This window comes from Lissotriton helveticus, chromosome 1_2 (genome assembly GCF_964261635.1).
Source record: "Lissotriton helveticus chromosome 1_2, aLisHel1.1, whole genome shotgun sequence".
Taxonomy (NCBI): Eukaryota; Metazoa; Chordata; class Amphibia; order Caudata; family Salamandridae; genus Lissotriton; species Lissotriton helveticus.
Window position 1 is genome coordinate 405,769,313 of NC_136058.1, and position 21,844 is coordinate 405,791,156.

At 44.5% G+C, this 21,844-nt stretch overlaps 1 protein-coding gene across 1 annotated transcript in view; it reads left to right on the plus strand.

Moving 5' to 3' along the window:
- The window catches only part of LOC144804601 (uncharacterized), a 64,908-nt gene extending 47,228 nt beyond the window's left edge, over positions 1–17,680 (plus strand). Inside the window, 3 exon segments of the mRNA XM_078671919.1 lie at positions 16,653–16,742; positions 16,744–17,350; positions 17,454–17,680. Of these exon segments, the coding sequence (XP_078528045.1) occupies positions 16,653–16,742; positions 16,744–17,350; positions 17,454–17,680 (924 nt within the window).
- The last annotated feature ends 4,164 nt before the right edge of the window (positions 17,681–21,844 follow it).

A 21,844-nucleotide genomic window follows, 5' to 3' on the forward strand; every position in this document is an offset into this window, starting at 1 on the left:
TCTTTGTGGACCCTTTTCATGTATTACCTTCAAATATGAGACACTTTATTGTCATGATGGATCATCTTTCCAGGCGGGTGGAAGTACGTGGTATAGCCGAACCCAACACGAACTCCGTGATTCCTTTTGTTTGTGAAGTGTTTGCTAAAGAACGGACTCCCGAGGAGCTGCTCACTGACAATGGAGTTCAATTTACTTCTTCCACCATGACAGAGTTTTTAGGCAAGTGTTGAGTGAAACATTTATGCACACCATTGTACCACCCTCAGGCCAACTAAAAGTGGAGAGATTCAACAGGTTTCTAGTGGAGTGTATTCAGAGCGCGGTGACATCCAGAGTTGACTGTGAGGTAACTACCAGAGATTTAGATTGGGCTTATAGATCTCTGGTAAAGCACCTTTTAAACTCATAATGGGTTAGAAAAGTGGTGTCCTCGTTGTGTCCCTCATTCAATCTCTGGTAAAGCACATTTTACACTCATGACGAGGAGAAAAGAGGTGTCTTCGTTGTGTCCCTCATTCGATCTCTGGTAAAGCACCTTTTAAACTCTTGACGGGGAGAAAAGAAGTGTCCTCGTTGGGTCCCTCATTTGATCTTTGGTAAAGCACCTTTTAAACTCATGAGAGCCAGAAAAGAGGTGGCCTTGTTGTGTCCCTCATTCGATCTCTGGTAAATCAACTTTTAAACTCATGATGGGGAGAAAACAGTTGTGTCCTCGTTGTGTCCCTCATTCGATCTCTGGTAAAGCACCTTTTACACTCATAATGGGGAGAAAAGTGGTGTCCTTGTTGTGTCCCTCTTTCGATCTTTAGTAAAGCACCTTTTAAACTCAAGAGAGGGAGAAAAGAGTGTGCTTGTTGTGTCCCTCATTCGATCTCTGGTAAAACACCTTTTAAACTCATGAGGGGGAGAATAGAGGTGTCCTCGTTGTGTCCCTCATTCGATCTATGGTAAAGCACCTTTTACACTCATGAGGGGGAGGAAAGAGGTGTCCTCATTGTGTCCTTTTTGAAGATGGAGGTGAAGGGTCAAGGCTGTGATAAATGTCTACAGCAAGTGATGATGCCGGGAAATTGAGTGACAAACAGTGCTGCTCGGTGTCAGAGGGACATGAGGTGTAAGGAAAAATATGTACAGGAGGTCAAATTCGTAATGGGTGATTTTTCACGTGTCAGGAAGACCCCATTTTGTTAAGAACGGCATCTTCGAAATTATCGAGGCAACGCTATTCATGTTTCGAATGGGAAATGGTGAAATATGGCAGGAGTTGTAGAAATGGAAAATGTGATAATGAAAATGAAAAAAATGTAAGTGACAAACAAGTGTCTGTTGCAAGGAATAGTGCAGAGTTATTGGTTAGGAAGGAGTTCTTGTGTTACCAAAGTGCCTAAAAGATACGCTCCTCTTACAGGTTGAGTGGCGTCTGGTTAGTTTTTCATATTTACTTTGGGTATTGCTTTCGTCTGGTTCTCTGGGTTGATTTCTTGTCCTGTTTTGTGTGTGGTAGTGTCTCTGTGGTTCTGTCTGTGTTTGTGTGTGGTGTGGTGTGAAAAAAGGGTGAAGATGGGTAGCCTCTGCAGATAGGATGCCTTTACTGTTTATTGTTTTATGATGTAATACAGCAGTGTACAGACATTGGTCATGTTGTGTTCTGGTATGAATTTCTTATGTGAGGGTTTGAATAGTGTTACAAATGTAAGAATCCGCTGGGCTTTCTACACCTGTGAAACTGGCTCCTTTCTCACAGAAGAGCGTCTGTTTTCGGAGGGTGTATCAGGAATGCATTTGACTTATCCCAATTCACCCGGACTCTCGACGTCTGGCTAAAATCATCCAAAGAGCTAAATGTGTGATCCACATTTGCGTGTTCCCCACACTGGTACACTTATAGATCATCCCCCGTATAGGGAGAGATAGATGGGGTGGTCGTCAATCACTATTCCTTGATAATGATGGGTGGTGCAGAGCATCAGGACCAGGGGCTCAACAGCCAAGGCAAATGGCACTGGCGACAGCGGGCAACCCTGTGTGGCATCAGCCTCTACCCTACAGGGTGCTGATATCACACCCCATTTCAGACCGGAGACATCAGGGGCAAATATAGCAGACGTGTCCAGGTGAGGAAGCTATTCCGCAGTCCCATGCTGGCCAGAGTAGCATCAAGAAAGTCTCAGCGCCGATAGTCACATGCTGTCTCTGTGTCAGTGTTGATCACTAGTGCTTTAGGATAGTCCACTAATGGGGTATGGAGCATTAGGCGAATGTTAGGGATCATACTGGGTTTAGGTATGAAACCCATTTGATCAGTGTGAATAAGATCACCTAGATGGGGGCCCAGTCACCAACATTTTATCTAAGCAGTTTATTATCTACATTTAATATGGAGAGCAGTCTTTAGGATGTTACCTTGTCACTCTACACTTTTTGTGGAGTGGAACAAACAGGAACTCGCCCATGGTTGGTGGGAGACCCCCGCTGCTCTTGCTGCATTATACAATGTAGTCAAGATTGGGGCAAGCGAGTTTGCACAAGATGCATAAAATTCCAGGGTCAAGCAATCTGAGCCTGGTACCTTGCCCAGGGCTTTACTCGCCCCTTCACCTTCTGGATTGTGATGCCACCTCCTAGGGATGCAGCCACTACCTGTGTCATTTGCTTCGTACTTGCCAATGGAACATAATCCTGCATGGGCTGGGTGGGGCCACATCAGAGCACCCATAGATGTTAGAATAATAGACAGCAAAGACCGTATTAATCGCGGCATACCGGTAAACAAGGTCACCTTCCCCTTGTTTTGCATCTGCAATATTTGGGAACCCTGTCTATCAGGATTGGCCAGCCACACTAGTAATCTGCTGGATTTATAACATTCTATGTGTGCCCTAGTTTTTTATATGCTCGATAATCGTATGCCGGGAGTCACTCCACTAGTTTGAGGAGTTTTTCCCTTTCTGCTCTCAGTGTATCATGCAGCACCTGTGCTCCCTCCGTCGGTAGATCCGGTTTTATTAAGAGGTGCTCCAAGTGATTGATCTCAGTATGAAGTTGGGACCGAGTCCCTACTACTGCTGAGATGCCTTGACCACGTACCACTAGTTTGAATGCCTCCCACTTCGCTAGTGGGGAGGAAGTCGTACCCGTATTGTCCATAAAGTAATTACTGATCACGTTCCCTAGGGTAGGTCTGAAGACTGGGTCATCAGCTTTGCAGTATTGAGCTTCCATGTCGCAGTGCGGGGTCTGGACAGCGCCCAGGCCGAAATCTGTATTGACAGGTGGTTGTTGCAGTATTTTTCACCCGATATTCGACCCTTCTAGCTCCCGCATGTACGCTGGCCGAGCATAAGAAAGTATTTAAGTGCACCGATAGCTTGTGCGTACCCTGAGTTGAGGTTCTCCAGATATCAACAAATCCTCAATCGTTAATCCATCATCGAAATGCGTGGGCAGTTTTATGTAGTGGGGATGTGGGCAGTGGGGATGTGATCTATCTAAAGTGACATCAGCCATGCAATTGCAATCTCCTCCGAGTAACATAGGGTAATGATGTATTCGGGTGACGAGAAAATTAGGGAGAATAGGCTGATAGTTTGTCCCACATTGGGGGCATGAGTTGTTCACACAGGCTATATCTTTGCCATCTAGTTTGCCTGCTAATATCACATTGCGACCTTCTGGGTCTATGATCTCGATCTGTGAGAGAAACAGGGAAGGAAGAGGATACAAACCAGCACACCTCACCAATGGCGGAGTAGATGGAGGTGAAGATTTCCCCCTTCATCGCTTCTGCAGCGCGAGGCCCACAAAGCTGTTCTATTTGAGGTATCTGTGAGGGATGATGCAGCTATATCACCTGCGGTCCCTGTACCCACCCACAGTTGTTGTTTCAGGAGTACCCAACTGGTGCGTTCCAGATCTGTGGCAGAATGAGATGCTTCCTGTGAGAGCTGATGGGCCATATGGTATATTTCCATCTTTGGAAGTCTCAGTCCGCCTGTAGTAGCGGCTCGGAGTTTCAACATGGCCAGTCTGCGTGTCTCACTTTGCCACAAGTATGTTTTAATGGCTTTGTCTATTAGGCATAGTTCTGATGCGAGGACCAGTGTAGGCAGCATGCTGCAAATGTAGTTAAACCTCGGGCTGCCACCATGTTCACAGTTTGGACTCGTCCCCACAGCGACAATTGCGGTTTGATCCATTTACTGAAACCCCTGTGCATTTGATCAGTCAGTGCAGTCATATTGACTTTGATCATCATTGGAAAATCGGTAGGAATCAATACTCAATAATCAATACTCGTAATATTTCATCTTGGTGGCGATTTACCGAAATGGATGTGCACGGAGGGCTTCCCTCGTGGTATAGACCATCAAGGGTGAGACTTCACTTTTGGTCCATTTCCTTCTGTACCTGGAAAATGCTGTAAAGTCTGATATGGTGAACGTCGGTGCTGACAGCGAACGTTCTGGAGAGGGTAAAGTGAGGAGTATGTTGTCCGTATACAGCTTAATTTCCAGGTTGCCGGCTTTGGTTTCAGTTCCCCAAATGTCTTCTGAGCAGTATAGAGTGAATGTGAGGGGCTCTGGGGCTATCAGGAAGAGTATGGGTGAAAGGGGATGACTAATGTGATTCTTTCTCTCACTTTTTTTCTTGTCTGCCATCTGTGTGTTCTAATCCAAATGCACACTTCACATTATGTGTTGTATGCATGCTCAAAACCTAGATTTTCCTGAGTGTACAGATTCAGAAAGTCTCGACAATTATGCATTTCATCCTTAGCTTTATCAGCTTCCAAGTTAAACACAGTTACAAAAAGACTGCACTTCCCAGAGCCCATTGGATTGCATGACGACAGAAAACCACACCTTTTGTACCGTCATGACACACTAGGTCTCGTTGTTAATACTCCCATACATGCAACAAGTCCTCTTCTCTGATCATAGGCATTGAAAACAAGATTCATAGGCGCTTCTCTTTTCAATTTCTATGGGTTCTAAATTGTGGTTTTTTTTCAGTGTTTTGCAAACTTTTAAAATATTTTTTTACTTTTTTTTGCTCTGTAAAAAATCCCAGGGCTAGTGAGTTTATTTCCTTCTCTTGCTTGTCCCTATTGTAATTTCAAATATCCCTCTATCTTCTCCTTTCAATTTTTATTTTTTTATTTGTTCTTTCAGGTAATGTTTCACTGTTCTGCTCACCTCCAAACCTTTCTCATTTCCCATCGATCTCTTTCCAGCAGTCTTGTCCCAGGATGTGCAGGCTGGAGGTATCTTTGCATCTCATTGTTTCATCAATATTTGATTGCATTTTTTATTCTTGTAAAACATCAACAAGTGGAAACTCTTTGAGCAATATAGGTTGCAGGGAACATCAATAACATAATATGTTGCAGGGATTCTGTTTATACACAGAACTATGCACAGAAAACCAGGCCCTTAGTGAATTGTGGTGACTAGAAACTCACCTCAAAACCCAGAACCCCTATCCGACTAGCATCAGTGTCTCATTAGCTCTCCGTCCTAGAGCGAAGCTACCAATGATTAGACAACCCAGAACATGCAACTTAGGGTACTCTCAGGAATGGTGGGAATCAAGAACACTCTTTTGTTTTATTCTCATACCAGTCTACAACGTGAGTAATTAGAGACACAGAAAAGTTTAAAATGTTTATTTTGAACTACGTGCTCTAAGATGCAGTACTTTGGCTAACGTAAGCAGGCATATGATCTGAAATTAAACAGTCAGCATTGTTACAATTCCATAAAACAGAAAGGGAGAAATCATATTACAATGATAGTGGAAACAGGTCCTATAGCGGCTTGTGTACCACCCACCCCTGCTAAGAACTAGGTTTTATAATAATAGAAGGTCTCTTAGGCTTAAATGAGGAACCCCATACCTCCAAGATCAGCAGAGGTGAATCACATCAGGATCAGCAAAGCTATCAGACTCTGGAAACGATATTCTTCCAAGTGCTTGAATTGTGCATGCATTGCAATATTAAAGCACTAGGATTTCAGTTGAGTGCACCTGTGTGCGTGTTATGTCTAGAACTGTGGGCTGATTAACCTGAATCCCAGCATACATTGTTTTTTTTTTTTTTTTTTTTTTTTTTTTTAAGACCTTTATTGACAAAAAACCGCACTTACAACACAGCAATGAGCCCGAGGGCTAGCAAGTATAGTACATTGCAACAGAAAAGGTGCTAAGGACACGTAACAGGAATAATGAGGTCTAATTTTAAAGATTTTTCCCGTAGGATAGACAAGAGCAGAATATCAAGGACAACGAGTTGGACCTGGCGTCATAGAAACAGGATTGACAAATAGGAGCCGTAATAAAATGCCAGAGTCGCTGCCCACCACACATGTGAAACGTCTAAACCCAGAAAAAGGAAAAAAGAAAAAGAATAGAGGGCCCATAGAACCTAAAAGAAAAAACGGAAAACCCCCCCAATCCACCCCCCACCCTGCACCCCTGCAGCTGGCTACGGCCCAACCCCCCCTAGCAGTGTGCCTGTCGCCCAGTAAAAGGAGTCCCGAAAGATAGAGAGTAAGAAAAGAATCCTAATCTATAACTCTCAAAAATAAAGAAAGGAGGGGAGGAGCCCACCGCCCGTCCCCCGGCCCCACCGTCCCGCAAGTACATCAACAACACAGAGTAAAAGCCCGGTGATCGTAAGCAGTATAATCAGGATAAATTAGAGATGCAGAATCGACACATAGCGCAGTCAATGGCAGCGACACACCACCCACATGCCCAGGTCAGCAACAGGAGATCCCCAGACCATAAAAATAAATGTTCACCCCTGGCCAGTTCTCTCTCCGCCACCACTGCCAACCACGGAAACCCCGAGAATCCAAGGAGATGCGTACGATAGTCCAAACGGGGAACATCGACTAGAGCACTCAACCACGTCCCGTACATACAGGGCCAATGAAAATAAGCTGGGCCAGGAGTACGCCACACCCGTGGCACCGAGCGTAATCGAACCAAGGATGAAAGTCTCAGTGTCAGGCCCCTTCTGGAGCGATCTCCGGGTAGAGGGAGATACAGTGCTGGGATAGAACACTCGTCGTGATTGCAGTTCGTACTTTCCACTTCGGCCAGGGCAATAATCAGCAGTAGCAAAAGGCACCTCGTGGTCTGGGGTCGTAGGGCAGGCACCGCTATGCGACGCCGCCATCTTGTCATGGTCAGATGTAGAACAAAGAGCCCCGCTACAGTCTGACGAGGCGGCCATCTTAGAGCATCCACGATCACTTATTAGAACGTCCACCTTGTTGATCAGGGATTTTGCAGAGTGTAACACTTCGGAGTGAAGGGAGACAATAGCAGCCAATAAGGCTCCATAGCCCCGAGCAGTTCCATGTGTCCTCCCGGTCAAGACGTCTCGCACCACACATCCACCATCACTCCATGATACAGTCTCTCCGAAGCTGCCCTCCATTGTGCACTTCGTGATCACCACTGGAAACACCTCGAGTAGTGCAAAGCCGCTAATTTTGGCGAAAGGCGTACAGCTCGAGGAAAGGCGTTAAGCAGGTCCAAAAAGAGGCCGTAAACAGCGCCCCAAAAGCAAGCCGCTCCGCCCGACATTGAGGGTGTAGAAGGATCGGGAGCCTCCCGCCGCTAGCAGGGTAGTGATCAAGCATTTGTCTGTAGTCGCGATATGGACATCTGCACTCATGCAATCTCTGCGGATAGTCTGCCAGGCACAACCAGCGCAGTACCTGTAGTCCAAAGGGGCGCACGTTCCAAATTCGGCCGCTTCTGTTGGGAATGTTCCGACCGGGTCAAAGCCGCTTCTGACGCCCGGTGTGGAGCACACGGCAGCCGGTCCCAGCGTCCACTCGAGACCCTGGACTCGGGTCCGTCGCGGGCCGCAAACTTCAGTCGGACATTGCACCCACTCGCAAAGAGTCGCAAGCCTCAGGATTGCACCGCAGGACGCCTGGGCACATCGGCTTCCACGGCGTGCCTTCTAAAAACAGGATCACCGGCAGGATAGGCACAAAGAAGGAGACGGTCTCCGGAGCCGAGGGACTACACGTCCGATCAGGTCGCCATCTTGACTCCTCCCCCCAGCATACATTGTTGTTCTGACCTTATAGACCTCTGCACGCAGTGTGCAGACTAAGGTCACAGAGTAAGTCTAGGGATGTGGAAAACAGACCGTTCTCATGTGAAGAAAAATAAAGCATTCTAATTTGCAACAACAGCAACCTACAGTGTCGTGTGCAAAAAGCGGCAAAGTGACAAAATGACGTTTAACTTCTAAAACGCTTATGCTAACATAGCAATGTGTGCAAGTAGAACCCCACTCTCACTACAAATATATGTGGCATATGTAGAGCACCTCATGGTTGGGAAGCATTACCAGTTACATCAGTGTCAGAGCAAGATCTACTAACCCCTTCCATGCCTTGGACATAACGGTTACGTCCAAGGTTGTGGCGCTCCGGTGCCAAGGATTGAACCATTACGTCCAAGGCCCACTATTTTGAACTCCAGCTGCCCGAGGCACTTTTTTTCCAGTGTGCAGACAATCGGCGCGCATGGCGTGCTGACTTCACTATAGTGAAAGTGAAATAAGCCGATCGGCTCATTTCACTTTCACTGCCAACATGCTCCTCGGGCTATCTCACCCTCAAGCACGTAGGCAGGCAGGAGAGGTATCATTGGAAAGGGGAGAATCCAGTGGATCTCAGCTTGTGGATCGCCATAAGAGGGCAATCCCAAAGCAGGGATCCACCACTAGACACCAGGGAGGGGGGAGCGGCCCCTTGGGCAAGGGTCTTTACTCCCCCATAATAATTTAATAATTTGGCCTAATTTAGTCTTTCGCCCCTCCCCCCCCATCTTCCCGGGGAGGTGGGGTGAAAGGCACTCTATAGACCAAGGATTTTTTTTTTCTTTTTACTTAGGGATGGGGGTTGCCCTAATTGGGCACTATAATGCCCCCCAACCGTCACAAAAAGCCCACTAGGCACCAGGGATTATTGTTTTTTTTATAAAAGAAGGGTGGAGGCTGCCCACAATGGGCATGTTTATGCCCACACCCTAAACACAGCAGGGACAGTCTGTCTGCCCCTCTGGGAGGTAGATGGGGGTTATTACACCCGATCAGTCTCCCTGGGGGCAGAAAGCCTACTAGACGCCAGGGATTTTTTTTCCTCCCTGAAAGAGGAGTGGGTGATTTCCAGAATGGGCATGCTAATGTCTCTAATCCCCAAAACAAAAGGGACAATCTATCTGTCCCTGCCAGGGGCAGATAGGGTTATTACCCCTACCCCTATTAACCATGAAAGCAGATCCTACTTTCCCACCCCCCTACCCCTTCTCCCCACTCCTCTAGTGAGTAGCATGTGTACTGCGTTGGTCTCTGCTCGTGCACAGTGCAGGGGAGTATGCAGCCACCTCTTAGTGTCCGGCACAGAGGTCGCTTTCCAAGAAATTGCTATTCGTCACTTGAAAAGTACGTATGCAAGGTCTTTGAACCGGTGTAAGTGTTTGCCCCCTCTTTGCATTAGGGTGAAGGCCTAGCCGGCAGGATTCAGGAGTAGGTGACTGTGTATGGTCTGCGAGTTCCGCTATGGTGGCTGTAACCTCGAGCCATGACACCTGTAGTGATGGGCACTCCCACACCATATGTTAGAAACCAGCATCAGCCAGTTTACAGCACGGACATTCTAGTGTCCAATCAGGAAACACGCACTTGATACGGTAGGGGGAGAGTTAACTGTAATGTGTGTAGTAAAATTGGGTAAATTGGAATCGAGGGTTCCAGGACACTTGGCTAACATGTTGTAGCACCTGTATGCATGACTTGAGCGGTTGCGGGAGCACAGAGTTCATCTAGCCAATGCCGTCCCCTGTGTGCAGCTGGTGAAAGGTTGATTGTCGGCATTTAAAACACCTTCCTGTTGCTCTGTTCTTCAAACAATCGTTAAAGATTGGCTGAGGTGGAGTGCTCAGTGCTGTGTTATTGGAAGCCAGCATCCTACTTTCCGCTTCTATATCTCAGAATATTACTGAGCTATAAATGTTTTATATCTGTATGATCTGGGCCTGCACCTGTTTTACCTGTCATAGAGGAAAAGCTTCTGAGGGATTAGCACACACGCTGCTAGTTTCAGGCTCTTCGGTCACAATGCAGTAACAATCCACTATCCCGCCGCCTCACCTATCACTCGTTGACTCTGTCCCTGCCTTGGACCGGTAGGGAGCTCAGCTGCTTTTTGGTGCGGTTTGTGCTGTACAAATACCACATGCATAGCACCTTTTTCAAAGGAAGAACACTTTGGTGACAGCAAACTTTACTGCTGCATAACGCAGTTGAGATAGTAAAGAACCTTGGTGGCATGCAGCACGCTTTGGATCATTTGGCGGTGCATTTCACACTGTGCAATACTTTTATTTTACATTGTTGAGCTGTGCCTATGGCATTTTGTGTGTATTTGAAAAGCAATGCTAAGCATCTGGCCCTTTGTAAAAGCTGTGTAGGGGCTGTGTACTTGCCGGGCATGTGTGAGTGTCGCAGAGGGCACTTTATCTTTATCTTATGTGCAGGCTGAACAGGAGGGGAGGTGGGGGTTGGGGTACTTTATAAAGATACCTTGAAGATGGGGACTATTGATATTGATGTGTTTACTGGACTGGAACTATTCGGCATGACCATTAAAAATGATTCTGGTCTTCTTTCGACGGGGATTATCTGTTACAGCCCCCCCGCGGCTTTTAGTGTTCAGCGGCAGCAATCACTATTGGATACCCTCACTAATATGGCAGCCACGCATCATAGATTAGTAATTTTGGGTGATTTTAATTTGTGGTTAAATGGCTCTCTTATAATGTACTTCACTCCTGTGAAGGTCTTGGCCTCTTTCAGCAGGTCTCCAAGGCCACTCATAAAGCTGGGCATCTTCTTGATTTCATTTTCTCAGAAACCCATCTTCTGCATATTGGCAAAATTCTGCCTATGGAATGGACGGATCACTTTCTGATTAAATTCTTTGCTAACTTTAATACCCTTAATACTCAGGTATCTCACTCCACAACAGAATATATCAGTAGAGATTGGAAGGCTCTCACACGGATGAGGGGTTCTGATATTGTGTTCAAGGTCACGGATTGTTTCTCATTAGACAAGCCAGTTGAGGAGAATTATGCCTCTCTGTGTCTGAGATCACCTCGGCCTTGGACTCTTGTGCCCCCTGAAAAAACATAGATGTAGGGGCAGGGCCTTGGCCCCGTGGTTTAACGATACTTTGAAAGACCTGAAATTAGCGTGGAAACAGGCTGAGAGGAGATGGAGGCGAGGCTACAAGGAGATGGACAAGCTCCTGTGGAAACTCAAAATTATGGATTATAAGAAGGAGATCAGAAGGTCTAAGGCTGACTATTTCTCTTCCTTAATCTGCAATGCCTCTAACAGCTCTAGAAACATTTTTCACATCCTGAGCAGTCTTACTAGCCCTGACTATTCTAAGAATGTGATACCCCCCTCTCAAGAACTCTGTGAGAACCTGGCCAGGTTCTTCCAGGAGAAAATCCAACTGATCATTGATGATCTGGAGGGTGGCCATCAGGCAGCAGGGAGTGTAGTCTCAGGCTATGAGCGTTGACGCCCCTGTGGTGAGTGACTCTGAAGGTGTGGATATTAGCACCGCTTGTCAGGCCGCTAAATATCTATCTGAGTTTGTGCTTCTGGCGGCGGAGGATTTCAGTAGGGTGGCACGGGGTATTTCCTCCGGTTCTCCCTTGGACCCAGTATCACACAAGATTTGGAAGGAGTTTGAGGAAGAACTGTTTCCAACTCTCCGCTTGATCTGTAATCAGTCTTTAGCCAGTGGTGTGGTCCCTCCCCAATGGAAGCAAGCTCTGGTGACACCTCTGCTGAAGAAGTCTTCTCTTGATCCAAAGTGTTGTAAGAACTATAGGCCTATTTCCTTGTTGCCGTTCCCGGCCAAGATTGTGGAACGTGTGGTCAGTAACACTCTTTCTAGGCACCTGGAGCAACATAACTTGCTGGAGGAGGTGCAGTTCGGATTTCGGCCAGTCCACGGTACCGAGACGGCCTTGGTGACCGTTATGGATGACCTTCAGAGGTGGGCAGACAGGGGTCAGGCAGCAGTGCTGATCCTGCTCAACCTGTCTGACGCCTTTGATACGGTCAACCATGAGATCCTGCTAAGAAGATTGAGCGAGGTTGGGGTGAGGGGCTGTGCCTTACGATGGTTTCGGTCTTTTCTACAGGACAGACAGCAGGTGGTGTCACTCCCTCCTTTTCAATCTGCCTTCTCCAACGTGTCGCATGGTGTGCCACAGGGTTCAGCAATTAGCCCTTTTTTATTTAATATTTATTTGAAACCCCTGATTGCAGTCATCAAAGCATACAATATTGACATCGTAAACTATGCTGACGACACACAGTTGATTCTCTCCTTTGAGGGAGAGGACTCGACGTCAGTGGATGTGTTTCACAACTGTCTGCGAGACACAGCCCGTTGGCTTAAGGACAACTCATTACAATTTAATGCAGGGAAGACTGAGGTGATTTCCTGCTCAGTGAGCAGGATTCCTCATGTCCTTCCTTGAAATTTTTGGCCCTCTGGTAATTCAACCGCAGTTCGGCCTGTAAAAACGGTCCGTAACCTGGGCATTATGTTTGACAACAAACTTACTATGGAAGCTCAGGTTACAAAAATGACAGCTTGCTGTTTTGTGATCATTAGATCCCTGCAGAAAATCTTCCCTTTGCTACCTCCTCAGGCGCGTGCGCTAGTGGTAAGGTGTCCGATTCTCAGTAGGTTAGACTACTGTAATGCCCTATTGCTTGACTCCCCGAAGTTCCTTTTGGACAGACTACAGAGGATCCAGTCAGCAGCAGCCAAGATAGTCCTAGGGCTGCCTAGAAAGTCCTCTACATCTACGGCCTTGGAAGAACTGCAACGGCTTCCTCTGAGACAGAGAGTTCAATTTAAATCTCTCTGCCTTGTCTTTAAAGCCCTTCATGGGATGGGTCCTGCGCTCACGCGGAAAAAAATTGATTGGTATATCCCTACAAGAAGGGTCTGCTCCTCATCAGCGAGACTGATGAAGGCACCGAGGTTTAGGAAAGTCAGGTCAGGGGGTAGATCCTTTGGTGTGGCAGCGGCCAAACTGTGGAACGAGCTCCCGTGGGAGATCAGACAAATTTGGGAGCTCCTCCCTTTTAGAAGAAGTTTAAAAACCTGGCTGTTCCCCAAGACTAAGGGCCAGATGTAGGAGCCCTAATACCGGTCGGTAACGGCCGAATTCGGCCGTTACGACCGGTATTTGGGTTTTGCAATGGAGGGGGCTTAAAATTACAGAATCGGTATATTTACCGATTCGGTAAAATTACCGATTCGGTAAATTACCGAATCGGTAAATATACCGATTCTGTAATTCTAGATGTAGCTAGCACTTCAAAGAGTGCCACAGGCCCTTAAGAGTCGGTATTTTACCACACAATACTATTGTGTGGTAAAATACCGAATTCAGGTGTGCATGCACATCTGTGCATGCACACCTGTGCCATGTGACATACAGACATGCCCTTAGGGCCTGCATGTGTGCCACATGTCACACAAGCCTGTACTTGGGGTGCTAGAGGGTGTCAAAGTGACACCCCCTGCACCCTTGCAGGATTCGGTATTTACCGATTCGGTAAATACCGATTCGGTATTTCCAATTGATTCCTATGGGCTTCAAGGCCCATAGGAATCAATGGGCAATACCTACATCTGCCTCCTTCTAATTTACCGATTCATAAATACCGAATCAGTAAAATTGGGTATTTATGAATCGGTAAATTAGAATTACCTACATCTAGCCCTAAGTCGCCTGGCCATGTATCCGACACACCTGTACTCTGAGTTGCTTAGCACCAGGATGCCTGCAAGGTGACAGTGCTCTTTATAAGCTGTATAAATAAAAATAAATAATAAACAGTGTGTGCTGTTCTGGTGCATTCTCCATCTTGTGGAAAGAATGAGCGCACCTCAGTATTGTTCCATTAAATGTGGCCACGGTGGTTTGTACAGGTGATGTTGAAAAGCTTGAGTAGGAGGGGAGACCCATGAAAGGTCATGGGAATTGCATGGTTGTAAAATCTTGTTCGCAGGTTTTGTGCTGGAAAAGGAATGTTGAAAGCAGGTCTATTCATGTGAGATGCAGGTGAATACATTTAAGAACAGGCCCTACCTTGTATGGAGGGCAGGAGAGGTGCAGGGTATATGAACAGAGCAGTTTGACGTAAGAGATGTTTTTAAGAGAGAGTTTGGGGTGCTTGGCATGGTCCAGGGGTGAAAGGGTGATAACAGGCTTGGCTTTGGCGCACCATCTCTGCTCTTGCTACGCTGATGCACAACAGCTGTCTACTAGTAGGCCGCCAGGCTAGTGTGCTATCTCGAGCTCTAAAGTTAGAGGTGAGACAACTAAACAACAGAGCAGCCCAGCTCAATCTGCTAGTCCATCCGTGGAACTCCCTCCCCTGTAGATAATACTGACAAATATTTGAGAGAAGTAAAACCACAAAGTAAGTTACAATCATTAAACTGCTGCTCTACTGCATATTGTGGGTGTAGTGGATGAAGCCAGGCACCTCTGCGAGCAGCAATATTTGATTTATGGCACAACATCCTGATGTCCACCCTGCTGTCTCAAGTCTTCCTGATCCATCTCACATCTCTTACTCAAAGAGCTGTTCTTGTTTTAACAAAACCTTGACCATATGCATCTACCTAAAGCTGTAACTAGTGTATGAGTGCTATGCGTGCGCCCTTTTTTTTTTACTAACTTACTCATGAACACCTTTGCTGAAATAAGTAAGATGTGAAAGTCAAAGCACCTTTTATGTACATTTCTGTGTATGGTTAAATATGCCTTCATAAGTTTCAGAAATGGTAATCAAGAGATATTTATACAATCAATTAAAAATTATGTGTGCACATTCCGTTATGTTTCCCTTTAAGTAATTTTACATCTTTTTACATCCGACAGAAAACAATCTTTGATTGTACGAAATGTTTCAAAATGAGGAAGATAACACTGTAAATCTGCAAAGACGAAGTCCGAAATATTGAGTTCCAGTATTCAGGAAAACATAAGTGCCGTCAGAGCCAGCCAAACCCGAACATAAACTGAGACATCCTGAAAGAAGGGACACGAGAAATTTAGTGATTCCACGAGTCTCAGCTTTGCACCTCCATGCCTCAAAACGAGGAAATAACCTCCAGAAAATTAAGACAACACTGATAAACCTCCTCTTGTGTAAACATGTTCAATACCAGCTTTGATCATGAGGTCGGTATGAGGTGGTTACAGCAGTGCTCTGCTTCCTTAAATAATACCAAGTCACCATTCTGTGCTAGAGGTGCATTGCAAACTGTTTCAGACCAATCCACAGCAACCATTGAAAAGCGCATCGGAGTGGAGTCAGACAACTGAAGGTTAAAAGAAATAGGGGTTCTGCTGTCTAAAATACAGAGCACTGTCCCAGTGTGCACCGACCAGAAGGACAAGGAATCTTTACCCGCAAGCATGCAGAACCATTATCCAGTCTAAAGACACAATCGCCCACGAAGAAGCCTTACACACGTTATGAGATTGAAAAGTAGTTGGTGACCATTGCACTTTATTCTTTAATCGGAAAACAAACGTGCAAAATACGACTCATACAGGGAATGCAAGAATAGCACAAGTGCTTTATCAGTCATGTTGGCCCTTCAGGAAGTACAGTCAAGGGATGTAAACAAGTATATACCAGACCCAGAGACGCTTACCAAGAGAGAAGTCTCAGACACATGCAGTGAGAGCTTTAGTTTGTCATCAATATTAAAACCCCATCAGCAAACACACACAGGGAAAAAACTATTCAAATGCACTGTATGTGTAAAGAGCTTTATTCAGTTATCAGGCCTACAAAGACATCAACGAACACACACAGGGGAAAAACCATATCATTGCACTGAATGTGTGAAGAGGTTTAATCAATTATCACACCTAAAACAGCATCAGCGAATACACACTGGGGAAAAACCATTCCAGTGCAGTGAATGTGAACGTAGTTTTAGTGAATCTTCAACATTAAGGATTCATCAGCGAATACACACAGGGGAAAAACCATTCAAGTGCAGTGAATGTTTGAAGAGCTTTAGTCGATTATCAGACCTAAAATACCATCTGAGAACACACACAGGAGAAAACCATATAATTGCACTGAATGTGTGAAGAGGTTTAATCAATTATCACACCTAAAACAGCATCAGCGAACACACACTGGGGAAAAACCATTCCAGTTCAATGAATGTGGGAAGAGCTTTATATATTTATCAGTACTAAAACGGCATCAGAGAACACACACAGGGGGAAAACCATTCCAGTGCAGTGAATGTGAAAGTAGTTTTAGTGAATCTTCAACATTAAGGATTCATCAGCGAATACACACAGGGGAAAAACCATTTAAGTGCAGTGAATGTTTGAAGCGCTGTAGTCGATTATCCGACCTAAAATGCCATCTGAGAACACACACAGGAGAAAAACCATATAATTGTACTGAATGTGTGAAGAGGTTTAATCAATTATCACACCTAAAACTGCATCAGCAAACACACACTGGGGAAAAACCATTCCAGTGCAGTGAATGTGGAAGAAGTTTTAGTGCTTCATCAACATTAAGAAAACATCTGCGAACACACACAGGGGAAAAACCATTTAAAGTGCAGTGAATGTGGAAGAAGTTTTAGTAATTCATCAACATTAAGAATTCATCAGAGAACACACACAGGGGGAAAACCATTCAAGTGCAGTGAATGTGAAAGTAGTTTTAGTCAATCTTCAACATTAAGAAATCATCAGCGAACACACACAGGGGAAAAACCATTTAAGTGCAGTGAATGTGTGAAGAGCTTTTGTCAATCATCACACCTAAAACAGCATCAGAAAACACACACCGGGGAAAATCCATACCAGTGCAGTGAATGTGAGAAGAGGTTTATTCGATTGTCAGACCTAAAACAGCATCAGAGAACACACACTGGGGAAAAACCATTCAAGTGCAATGGATGTGAGAAGAGCTTTATATATTTATCAAGCCTAAAATGTCACCAGAGAACTCACACTGGGGAAAAACCATTCCAGTGCAGTGAATGTGGAAGAAGGTTTAGTGATTCATCAAAAGTAAGGAAACATCTGCGAACACACACAGGGGAAAAACCATTCAATTGCAATGAATTTGGGAAGAGCTTTATATATTTATCAAGCCTAAAACGGCACCAGAGCACTCACACAGGGAAAAAATCATTCAAGTTCAGTGAATCTGGAAGTAGTTTTAGTGAATTTTCAACATTAACTATTCATCAGCAAACACACACGGGAAAAAACATTCAAGTGCAGGGAATGTCTGAAGAGCTTTAGTCGATTATCAGACCGAAAGCACCATCAAAGAACACACACAGGAGAAAAACCATATAATTGTAGAGAATGTTTGCAGAGGCTTAGTCGATTATCACAACTAAAACAGCATCAGAGAACACACACTAGGGAAAAAACATATAATTGCCATGAATGTAGAAGTAGTTTTAGTAAATCATCAACATTAAGAAAATATCAGCGAATACACACTGTAAAAACCATTCAAGTGCAAGGTGTGTGACAATGGATATATACATATCAGGTACAAAACGGCATTAGAAAACACGCACAGGAATCATTCAAGTGCAGTGGATGTTGAAGTAGGTTTTATGAATATTCAATATTAAGTACTGATCAGCGAACACACATGTGAAAAGCCATGTCATTGCAGTAAATGTGTGAAGATCTTTTGTCAACTTTCAGAGCTACAAAGACGTCAGCCTCTCTTCAGAAGAGTGCAGGATCAATAATGAAAGTCACAGAGCTACAACTGTGTGATGGCTAGGCTGAGTACTTCACTTCAGAAGAGTGCAGGATCAATAATGACGGTCGCAGAGCTCCAGCTGTGTGATAGCCAGGCCGACCACACTTCAGAAGAGTGCAGGATCAGTAACGAAGGTCACAGAGCTGCAGCTGTGTGACAGCCAGGCCGAGCACACTTCAGAAGAGTGCAGGATCAATAATGAAGGTCACGGAGCTGCAGCTGCGTGATAGCCAGGCCGAGCACACTTCAGAAGAGTGCAGGATCAATAATGAAGGTCACGGAGCTGCAGCTGTGAGATAGCCATGCTGAGCACACACTGTCTGTTCACCAGATACGGATTATTAATGAAAGTCTCCAACCTGCATGCTGAATGATGGACAGGGTGAGCACGCGGCTTCTCTTCAGGAGAGTGAGGAATCATTCATAAAAGTCACTGAGCCGCATGTTGTGTGATAGTTAAGCAAAATCACCATTTTACATTCTTGGACGACGATTTTTTGATGGCTAATGGAGCCGAATTTTGAAATGATTGTTCCACAAAAGAAATGAAAAAAAAGATGATTGCACAAAAATAATATAATGGTAGAACCAATCACGATGCTATAAAATGTACACAATAATGACTACGTTTTACATATTAAAAAGAAAGGCATGTTTTTAGATATGTAATAGAATAACTGTTGATTGTAAAGAAAAGATATTGCGCCCCTAAACTCAAGATAATTTGTGCTGTCAGCAGGTAGTCTAGCAGAGGTGGCAATAGAAGGGGGTTCTGTCTCGACAGTGTGACTGCTGTTAGAAGGAGTCTGGCACAGGTGGCATTAGGAGGTGGTCCTGTCTCGACAGCGTGAATGCTGTCAGCGGGGAGTCTGGCAGAGGTGGCATTAGAAAGGGGTCCTGTCTCAACAGTGTAACTGCTCTCAGAATGGCTCAGCTTTCGGCGTTCACATGAGTGACAAGGTTTCTTTGAGATGGGACTAGCTCTCTTGTATTGATGGAGAGAGAAGTGCTACTTGTGATACAAAGACCTGGGCTTCACTTCTTTTAATTCAGTCATTTTTGTCCAACCAATGTATCATTTCTTTGGAAAGTTAAAAATATGTCTGTGGCTTGGCACTCCCCTTGTTCATAATTCATAAAAATGCCATAAAATGTTCAGTACTTGTAAGTATTCTGCTACAAGAGGGATGTAGACATAGATTTGTCATATTCCGAAGATACTTTTTTTAAGGTTCTTATTTAGTGTAACTTTATATACTGGGTGTTAGATTGTGTTATATCTAGACTACCGTATCTGTGATGGACGTGGAATAAGGGAGCTGAGTACAAAGAGTTTCTCAGAAAGCTGTGAGCACCTTGGAAGTGTGAACAGTTATAAAGCTAAGCTTTTTTAAGTGTTGGCTTTTTGTTGAAATGTTTATGCCACAATCATATCCAGAATGTCGGTCTTCCTATGTCCAGGACTAACCGAGTGTTTTAAGCTTTTTCTTAGTATGGAAGGAAGGCTGTTCCTCAAAGTCCCTGTAAGAACATACAGTGCTAAAGTTTGAGCAAAAGCAATCTATGCAGCCCTCCGCTGGTGTTACTGAGCAGCACCTGCTTGAGCTGTTGTCGTATGTAACTTGTAAAAGATAATTCTGTGGGTTCCTCAAGGAATAATCATTCCATAGTCTTATGGAAGCTTAACTTTAAATGTATAATTGACTATAATGGAACTGAAAGCCCTCCTGGACTGAGCCAAGATAGGGATAAGTAAGTAGTCTCTACTGATGATTGTCTTTGTTACCTGATGAGCTCGAGTGTAGATGATTGGCACAAGGATCGCTGTCATCACACAGTTTATCCAGCTCAAATCTGTGTATGGAATTGTGTTAAAATGTCCTCATTTTCTGCACATATTCACTCCAGTACTTCTAAAGCCAGGACACCATATCTAATTGATATGAAAATGATTGAATTTGGTTCTTTTGATTATTTAAACCTTTTTCTGCCTCTGGTTCTCTTTAAAACAGGTGCTTGCCGATGTACCTATAAAGCTGACACACTGGTTGTAAGTCTGGTAGACTACGACGAGGTCACTGTCAGAATTTGGAAATGAAACCTTTAGTTGCCGTTAAATGCTAGAAAGAGCATTGCACATCTAAAGCGCCAGAGTTCCGTCCACCATGGCACTTTTGGTATGGAAGGCTTTGTGAACCAATGATATTCAAGTAAAGAAAGATGACTCCCTAACCACTTGGCTACCTGTCCTGTAGGACATGGTGGGTGTTCACCGAGAATTGGCTTCTCAATCTAGGTGGAGAACACTGGGGATGCTCAAACCAATTTAAAAGGTAGTTTGGTTGATGAACAAGACAGCTGTCCCTAGCTTTTACTGCAGTGTACAGAATAAAAAGGTCATACATTTCTGAAACACCTAGTTGCTGAGTCCGAGGGGATGGATAATATGATAACAAAGTGGCAATTTGCCAACAGTTATGTATTGAGATACATTTTCACTAAAGCCCTTTAAATGAAAATTATTTTTTTAAGAACACTAGTGTGAGAATCTAGCATTCCTCCTAACCTTAGATGATTTGAACGTTCTAAAGTAATTGGCCAACAGTATAACACAAACAAACTATAGAGTTTAAGGTCAAAAAGTAACTTCATTATCTTAAGAATTTCTACTACCCATAAGTTGGAGGATGCTGCTGGTAACATATTTCCGCAGGTTTGATTTAACTAGCGGCGTGATTAACCATATAATTATTGTAATCAGTTTGTGTATCTTCGAATGTTTAGTCAAACGTGAAATCTGTTTTAGAAGTTGGATGTATCTTATTCTTTTGATCCACCAGTTTCTTGTTTCCTACCAGTGTTTATGGATTGATTAGTTGATGTTAAAATGCATTTAAGTTGTTTACTTGTTCTTCTATGCTATTGCTGTATCAATTTCGTAAAATATTAATAAATTCCTAAATAAATCTTGATTGATTCATTCACTCACATTCTGTCAGCTCTTATGTGATTTTTTTTGAGGAACTGAGAATGCCTGAAATGTATGTCTAGGGCAGGGGGCCTCAGACTGGGGGAGGGCCCTCCTAGAGGGGCCTGAGATGATTCCAGGTGGGACACTAGGCTCTGATCAAAAGAAGCATTATGCTGATAACGGTGCTTTGTTTTAAGCTGAAAATAATGAGCGGCAGTAAGCTGCTCTCTAATGGGCCATCACGAACATGGTTTGTCCGTTATATCCTAGCTACGAGTATATGTCAAAAGGGACGGAACTCCAAATGTTCTTCAAAACCCCCACCCCCACTTCAAATAAACACACTGTGGGTACTTGTACCTGTTATTGTTGTAATCGAATCTAGGACCCTAGTGTAATTGTCCCGATTCATGTCCTTATATAGGTATACTTTATCAGACCCTTATATAGTCATAGAAATCATTACCATATTTAGGCCTGAACCATACAGCCCAAATACGGCACGGCTACTTCCACTAAGTTCAGAGAATCAACAACGATTTCTTGTAAAAACCAGCCTTGAGCAGCTAGCGACTTCCCCCTGCTTGAATATTAAGTTATCCAAGAAATCCTGGAGATTTCGAGGAATTGGGTCTTCGAATGACGTTATTAAGTCCAATGTTACGTCAAACTCATCACCTTCAAGATATAAATATGCCTACATTTGCCCAGACAAACACACGGTGGTTTTGGAGCAGATTGACTAACTACTTGCCCGACGCCCTGCAGCCGCAAGTGCCGAAGGAAGCCGACCCTCCAGCAGACGCACTGAGAGACGCTGTCTTTTCTCTGGCCGAGAAATCCAGCTCCAGTGTTTCCGGACTACCCTTGCGTGTATCTGGGAAATCGAGTCCTGAGAGAGAGATACAAGACCTCCTTCATTCTAAACCAAGGTACGGAGCTGATGAAAC